We start from the raw sequence: 8370 nt of genomic DNA, 5'->3' as shown, positions 1-8370 counted from the left end.
GTGCCCTAGAGCTCAGCCCTGGGACCTCTCCTCTCCGTCCTGTCACTCTCTCAATCCAGTTTCAGGTCTCTGAGCACCAGATACACTTGATGACCACGCTTTCTATATCTGTGGCCCACTCCTTTACTCACATCTCAAACAGGCATCTCAAGCTTAATGTGTCCAGACCCAGCTCTTGATAGACTCACCTGACATGTTCCTTCCCATTTCTCATCTCAGTAAATGGCAGCACCAATTGACTTGGGGCCACCATAGAGTTGTCCTGGACTGCTCTCTTCATTCACTCTTTCCATCCAAGCACACAAAATCCTGAGGCCTCTGGCTTCAGAGAATCTCTAGAATCCAACCCTTTCTCATCATCTCTATTCCCACCTCCCTATCCAAGTCACCAAACTGCCCTGTGGGCAGTGGTTTGTCTGTTTTGTTAAGTGCTGTATCCCATGCTAGTACATAATAGGCTATAAGTTAATCATTTTTGATTAAACAATCGAATGCCCTAGGGGCTTCTATGCACACAAAACACAAAAAGCATTCTGTTTCTCAGTAAACAAGTGATTTCACAACTATGAAAACAATAATAACATACATTTTTTGAACACCTACCACATGCCAGCAAGATGCTAGATGAGGTGATTAAGGCTCAGAGAGACAGGAAATGGCCAAAGGCTAAATATCTAGTGCTTGGTGGAATAGGTACTTGAATCATATCCATTTATTCAATTCATCCAGTATTTGTTGAGCACCAATTATGTGCCAGGTATTGTTTTGGGAGAATAAAACTGGCAAATTCCTTACTCTAATAGAAAGATGCAAGAAATGAGATGTGTATATATGACAGGTGCTATGAGAAAGAAGAGAATTAGGAGTGATGGGGAAACTCTCTGAGGGAGGAAGATCAAGAAAGATCTCTGAGGCAGTGGCATTTGAGCAGAGACCCGCATGAAGAGAGGGGTGAAGAGCAAAGACCTAAAGTTAAATAATCTTGGTGTGTTTGGGGGACCTCAAGGAAGCTAGGGTGGCTGGAACTCAGAGAGTGAAGGGCAGAGTTTTTGGAGTTGAGGTCAAAGATAAAGATGGGATGCCAAATGGTCTTTGTAGGCAGAAGCCTTTGGATTTTCCTCTGAGTGAAGCGGAAAGCCACTAGTAGGTGTGAGCGGGGGAGAGACATGATGATCTGACTCAGAATTTAATAGGATTCCTCTGGCTGCTACATGGAGAAAGGCCTGGAGAAGGTCCAGGGAGATCTGTATGGATGCTTGCGATGGTTAATTTTATGTGTCACCTTGGCCAAGTCATGATGCCCAGCTGTTTGATAAAACACCAGTCTAGATGTTGCTGTGAAAATAATTTTTATGTGATAAACATTTACAATCAGTAGACTTTGATTAAGCAGATGACCCTTCATAAATGGTAGGTGGGCTTCCTATCCAATCAGTTGAAAGCCTTAAGAGAAAAGACCTTGGGAGGCCAAGGCGCGTGGATCACCTGAGGTCATGAGTTCGAGACCAGCTTGGCCAACATGGCAAAGCCCCATCTCTACTAAAAATACAAAAATTAGCTGGGCATGGTGGCGGGTGCCTGTAATCCCAGCTACTCAGGAGGCTGAGGCAGGAGAATTGCTTGAACCCGGGAGGTGGAGGTTACAGTGAGCCGAGATCACACCACTGCACTCCAGCATGGGTGACAGAACGAGACTCCATCTCAAAAATAAAATAAAATAAAATAAAGGCTTTCTTCAGGAAGAAGCATTTTGCCTCAATGACTGCAACATAGGAACCCTAAGTTTCTCACCTGCTAGCCTGCCCTGCAGATTTCAGAGTCAAGACTGCAATATCAAATCTAATTTGAATTTCCAGCCTGCCAAACTTCCCTACAGATTTCAGACTTACCAGCTCAGCAGTCATGTGAGCCAGTTCTTTAAAATAAATCTAGTTAGATGACACATAGATAGATCTATCCAATAGGATAGACGTGCCAGGTATTGTTTTAGGAGAACAAAACAGACAAATTCTTTACTGTAATAGAACTTACATTCTAGGAGACAGAAAGATGCAAAACTTTAGATGGATATGTATGACAGGTGCTAGGAGAAAGCAAGTTAAAAGAGTTAGGAGTGGTGGGAGAAGCTCTCTGAAGTAAGATTTTTTTCAATGTGATTAACATTTACAATCAGTAGACTTTCCAGTAAGAAATATATATCTCTATATAGGATGCATGTGTGTGTGTGTGTTCTGTGTCTGTGTGTGGGTGTGTGTGTGTGTATGTTCTGCTTATCTGGAGAACCCTGCCTAATATAAGGCTATTGCAATAATCCATTCAACCTGTGATGATAGCTTGAACCTTGATCATAGCAGTGGAGATGATGAGATACGGGTGGAATCCAGAAATATCTTGAAGGTAGAGCCAACTGGATTTGCTAGTGAATTTAATTTGGCAAATAAAAAAGAGACATCAAGGATGACTCCCAGATTTTTGACTTGACAACTGGGTGAATGGTAGTACTATCAACCGGTATGAGAGGAACTGAGGAGGCTGGTAGATAAATGAGTTTGGGATTGAGAAGAAAGGCCAGGCTATGGAGTAAACAGAGTGTTGATGGTATTAAAGCCCTTGTGATGGGATAAATCGCCAAGGGGGTGATTACAGACAGGAAGAAAGACGTCCAAAGACAGCCTTTGTGCCCCCTGGGCACTCTAACACCTAGAGGTCAGGAGGAGAAGGGAAAACCAAGGAAGGAAGCTGAGAATATGGAGCCAGTGAGATTGGCAGAAAATGTGGAGAGTCCCAGGAGCCAAATGGTGAAAGCACTTTACTCCAAGAAAGATGGAGTGGTCAGCTATGACAAATGCTGTGGGGAACTGAGCAGTTTGGGGCAGGGAGAGCCCTGGGCTCTGGGCACCATAGCAGTGGGCACTGAGCAGCGAGGCCAGGGTAGAGAGCGGAGCTGCCCAAATGCACACGGGCAAACTGTCACCCACCCCACATCTGTGATTGAGGCTTCCACACAGGGTGAACTCCAGGCTCTTGTGACAGTCACTTCCCACATCCCTAAAGAAGGAAGTGCCCTGATAATACCACGTCAATGCACATGGGCTGGCCAGGGGTAGCGTCAAGGATTTGCGTCTGTGGCCAAGTTGGTTGTGATGGATGGTGGGTCATTTAGAAAGAGATTAGGAGGAGGTGGGTTTGACAAATAAACTTGAGTCATGTTAGGCAGATAGGGAAGTCATACCTGGTTCCCAGGGAAGACTGACACATGACGGGCCCTGGCTGGAGGAGCCACAGGGCGAGGAAAGGACAGAAACCATGGCCAAGGGGCCCCCAGACCCTACAGGTATGTCCCATTGATGTGGGGGTCAAGGGAGATGAGCTTCCTCTCGTGGAAAGACCATAGATTTAGGTATCAAGCAGCCTCATAACAACCTCAAACACTGGAGATGTCACATTATTTTTACAAATGAGAAACCGAGATCACAGAGGTCGTCGCTTGTCCAAGGTCCTACAGTTGATCAGACCCAGGTATGGACATTCCGGCCCAGCATTGAGTTCAGCCTGTGCAAGTCAGAAAGCAGCACTGGTCCCGCTATAGATTGAGAGATGGGGCTTGTCATGGGAGTTACATAAGGAGAGGCAGGGAAACCCCTCTTCATGACGCATCCCCCATAATCCAGGCACATGCTGGGGAAATGGTTGGTTTTAGGGAGAGTCACAGGCTCTCCTGGGACAGGTATCGTTCAGTTTTTCCTTACAACAACCACTATGAGGTCTTTTTAAAAATTATTATTACTATTTTCTCTACTTTACTGATGAAGAAGCGGAGGCTCAGAGAAGCTAAGTAATGTACCAAAGATCACACAGCTGGTAAGTGCTGTCATTCGGGTTTGAACCCAGCTCTCCTTATCTCTAAGTCCTCAGTTCCTTTTTCTATAACACCACAGGCTGAGCAAAGGCAAGAATTCCAGGTAGAAAATCTGCTTACCCCTCTTGGTCACACAGTGACAACAAACATGGTGCTTCATTGGGCCTCAGGTTACTCATCTGTAAAATGGGAATAACCTATCCTTTAGGATTCAATGGGATTATGACTATAACATAGCTTTGTGCACAGTATTCAAGAAATGAGAGCTATTATTCCCAGATGGTTGTTTTCATTTTACAGATTAGAGGGCATGTAAGATTCCCTTCATTTCCATAGACTCTAAAGAGCAAAGGCTGAAGTCTGGATTCAAAGCAATACATAAGAAATTCCAAAGTTCACTTGAGCTTCTTCTTCATTTCAGTCTGAGATAAGAAAAAGGAAGATGGCATTTCAGGCAGGTGGAATGAGTAGGCAAAGACATGAGATGGGATTAGACCTGTGCAAATAGGGTTGGTATGGGGAAGCACGATGACATCAGATTTTAGCCACTTTTGGGAGTGGCATCTTAAATGCCAAGGTGAGCTATCAGGGCTTCAATCCAACGTTCAGGCTCAACATCAGGGGAGCCTGCCACATGCCAGAGTCTGTGCCTGGCAGAGCTGAGCCCTGGCACACGCACTGTTTACAGCTGCCTGGTATGGCAGTGGTGATATCACCCTTAGAGACTTTGCCCTCTTCTCTCTGACCCAACCTTCAACCACTGGGGCAGTAGGTTATGCATTGCCTAGAAGGCAACTGTAAGATTCAGGGGCTGCTATGGATGCATTACCCAGGAGATAAGGGCAACCTCAGGTGGGCCGGGGCCCTCACAGCAACCTTACGAGAGGGGTTGTATCATGCCCATTTGATGGAAGGGAAAACTAAGGTTCCATTTGAATTGATGTGATTTATCCTAAATCACACAGCTGCAGCAGGTCTAGGATTTGAATGCGGGTCAATCTGCCTCCAGCACTACTGCCTTTTCCTCCATGCTGGATTAGGCTATTGGCTTCTGAAAGCACAGACAGGTGAGATGGGTCAAACATGGCCTGAAGCACCCAGGCACAGGTGGGAGATGGCAGGTTCAAAACCTGGGGCCAGGACTGGTCTGAAAGATAGTCGTTAAATAGCACTGAAGAGAGGGAGTGAGAGAGATGTGGATCTTGGGGGAGTGGGGTCTTGAGAACCCTGAAATCAGCAGTGTCTGCCCACTTTGCCCTGGACCAGCCTCTCTGTCTGTATCCTTCCCCAAGAGAAAGGACCATGGGCTGATCTGGGCCAAGGACACCTGGCTGGAGCCCCTTCTCTGACATTAACTAGCTCCGTGACCTGGGGCAAGCCACCCTCCCTCCTGAGCCTCACTCTTCCTGTCTGTAAAATGGCCTCCCTGTCGTCACACCCACACAGATGTCTTGAGGAGTGAATGATGGTGTGCTCCAAGGCCCCCATGGAGAGCCCGGCACATGGCAGGCACTCGGTGTTCAAGCACTGTGTTCCCATAGACTCTGGGCTCCTGCCCTCCTCGCCCCCAACCCCCTTCCTAGGAACCAGCCCCGGCTTGTCAGAGAGCCAGCTAGCTGTCAACCCCACCCCAGCTGGCCAGTTAATGAGTGACCAGGACTCCTGAGCCTGACCTATAAGGAGGTGCTAGGCAGGGACACAGATGGGAGACGGTGGACAGCGGCAGGGGGAACCCAGGGAGCGCGATGGGCTGCAGGGCTGTGTCAGGGCTCCTGCCAGGAGTGGCCGTGGTCCTCCTGCTGCTGCTGCAGAGCACACAGTCAGTCTACATCCAGGTGAGTCCCTTGGCCAGCGTGCCCTTTGCCTGAAGGGCCCCATGGTGGGAGGCTAGGCTGGAGAGGGTGTACTGGGAATTCAGAGGGGCACCGGGGGAGCACGGGGTCCGGGGCTCAGCCCAACACCCATCACAGCCCCGAGACCAAGGCAGCTGGTGGGTGGAGGCAGCCAGATGTCGATGGCAGTGATGATGGCAATGACAACACCAAACTGATTCAGCGCTGCTCCCCTCGAAGGCCTGTGCTGGTCACAGAGGTCAGGGTGTGGAACAGAAGGCTCCTCCTTGCATGGGAGGAGGCCAGAAAGGGAAGGAGACCCCCTGTTATGCTCCCACAGTTCTGTATATTCACCCACATGTAGGTGGAGGAGGACAGGCTCCAGAAAAATTTTCCTGAGAAGTAACCCTTGAGCTGGCATTGCAAGATGAACAGGAGGTTGCCAGACGCAGAGGATGGGGAAACTGTTCCAGGCCAAGGGCACAGCAGGTGCAAAGGCCAGATAGAAGACTATGGGGGTTCCAGTGCCCTTCCAGGGGGCATGGGAGAGTGGCAGTAGTCGTCACAGCAGGGCCTGTCTGCCACGTCACGGGGGATGCTGCTGGCCTCGCCCAGCATAGCCGAGACGTCTGTGGCCCTGGGTGTCACATCCCTGACTCTGGGCATGGTCTCCTTGGGAAGAACAAAGTGGGTCCCAGAGAGGGGTGCAGGAGACTTGGCCTCCCCAACAGCCCTGGCCTCGGAGACCAGCTACTTGGGGCTGTCATCACTCTGCCATGTGAGCTCAGGCAGGCGTACTCAGTTGGTGAGTGTGTCCTGGTACCAGGCCCCCACGGGAGATGTCAGATGAGGGAACTGAGGCTGAGTGGGGAACAGACAGGCAGCCGGTCATGGGCAGAGGTGGGATTTGAACCAGGGCTTGTCTGTCTCTAAAGCCTTGAACCACTGTGCTCCACAGCCCTGCTGCTTCTTCCTCACACCTCTCACCGCAGCGGCTCTTTCCAGTGTGGCCCTGGACTTCCCATAGAGACGGGGAAGGCTCCGGAGGATCTGCAGGGTTTGAGCGACCCTGGGTGTCATGGCAGTGCCTGCCCCTGGACCAGGTCTTGACCTGCTCCTATCTCCTCTCCCCTGCCTGTAGTACCAAGGCTTCCGGGTCCAGCTGGAATCCATGAAGAAGCTGAGTGACCTGGAGGCACAGTGGGCACCCAGCCCCCGCCTGCAGGCCCAGAGCCTCCTGCCCACCGTGTGCCACCACCCTGCTCTGCCTCAGGACCTTCAGCCTGTCTGCGCCTCGCAGGAGGCTTCCAGCATCTTCAAGACCCTGAGTAAGTGCCCCCGCTCCCTGCAGAACCTCGCTCTGTCTCCTCCCACGCCCAGGCTCGTCCACCTGGGTTGTTTCTCTTAAGCACCCAGCGGCTGAGGATGGGGAGATTCAAGTAACTCAGGCCCTGTCCCGCTGGCTCCCAGGACTCCCTGGTTTGGGCACTGTGAGTCAGGCATGCCTGGAACCTTCTTCGTCCCCTTAGTCCACGCCAGGCACAGACCCATCAACAGACAATGGCTGCATGGAGCAGAGAGGAGAGCTGGCTGACATCTGCGGTGGGACAGGGGTGTGAAAGGCTTCCAAGAGGAGGTGTCAGCCAAGCTGAAACCTGAGGGATCGTGCAGAGCCAGGCACGAGAATGTAGCAACTAGCTAGCACTTACTGAGCACCTACTGTGTGCCGGGACATGTCGGGCCTGCATTATCTCCTCACAGTGACCCTGTCCATTTAGCAAACAAGAAATCTCAGGCACAGGGAGTGTGAGTGACTTGCCCAGTGGCTGCTAGGAAGGAGAGCATCTGGGACTTGAACCCAAGCCCTCACTCCACCTCTAGAGGTTCCTGCTCCCAGTCTGCGGAAGATGCCGCCCACTCCCAAGCAGACCTTTTCTGCTGCCTGGCCACAGAGGGCCCAGGTTCAGGTCAGCTGACCAGTTCTCTCCCTGCCCAGGGACCATCGCTAACGACGACTGTGAGCTGTGTGTGAACGTTGCGTGTACCGGCTGCCTCTGAGATGGCCTTGGGTACCCTGAGCCCACCAGGGACACCTCGCCCTTCAGCCCACCACCCTGGCAGCCTCCCATCCCCGTCCATGCTCAAGATGGGTCCCTGGCCACCATGGTCATCACCACCCTTCCAGGGCCTGAGCAGCTGGATCTGGTGCAAAGCAATCGGACATACAGTTGGAGGGGGAGGCCCCTGAGGCAGCCCAGCTCCTGAATAAAGATTCTACAACACATGAGTCCACGTGTCCTTTGTTCATCCCCGGGAGCCATGGGAGGAGCTTCTGGAGAAGAAGTGTGGATTGAGGAGAAAGACGGGACTAAAAATACCAGGCAGGAATTTTCCTGAAGTTTTCAAGGCCCAGGGAGTTGATTGAACCCCATCCCGAATATGAGGGAGCTGAGGCTCGGAGCAGGAATGAGGCATCCAGGATCACAGAGCTCAGAAGCTCCAGAGCCAGCCAGACCTGGCGAACCCCAGGCTGAACTCAAGGCCTCCCCAGCTTCAGAGCAAGAGCAACTGTGCTCCTGACGCAGGAGTGGGGTTGGGGCAGGGAGGAGGTGAGACAGAAGGAGAGAGTGGAGGGAAGATTCAAGCAGCATGCCCTCCCAAGCCGTAATCAGGGCCGAC

At 51.2% G+C, this 8370-nt stretch overlaps 1 protein-coding gene across 1 annotated transcript; it reads left to right on the top strand.

Moving 5' to 3' along the window:
• Positions 1 to 5530: 5530 nt before the first annotated feature.
• GUCA2B (guanylate cyclase activator 2B) lies at positions 5531 to 7973 on the top strand. Its single transcript, XM_524686.8, has 3 exons — positions 5531 to 5694; positions 6833 to 7019; positions 7688 to 7973. Exons 1-3 carry the CDS (start codon positions 5605 to 5607, stop codon positions 7747 to 7749), a joined length of 339 nt encoding a protein of 112 aa, XP_524686.2. The 5' UTR covers positions 5531 to 5604; the 3' UTR covers positions 7750 to 7973.
• Positions 7974 to 8370: the final 397 nt, after the last annotated feature.

The sequence above is a fragment of the Pan troglodytes genome, chromosome 1, assembly GCF_028858775.2.
Source record: "Pan troglodytes isolate AG18354 chromosome 1, NHGRI_mPanTro3-v2.0_pri, whole genome shotgun sequence".
NCBI classification, from domain to species: domain Eukaryota; kingdom Metazoa; phylum Chordata; class Mammalia; order Primates; family Hominidae; genus Pan; species Pan troglodytes.
This window is presented reverse-complemented; position numbering and strand designations above follow the sequence as displayed.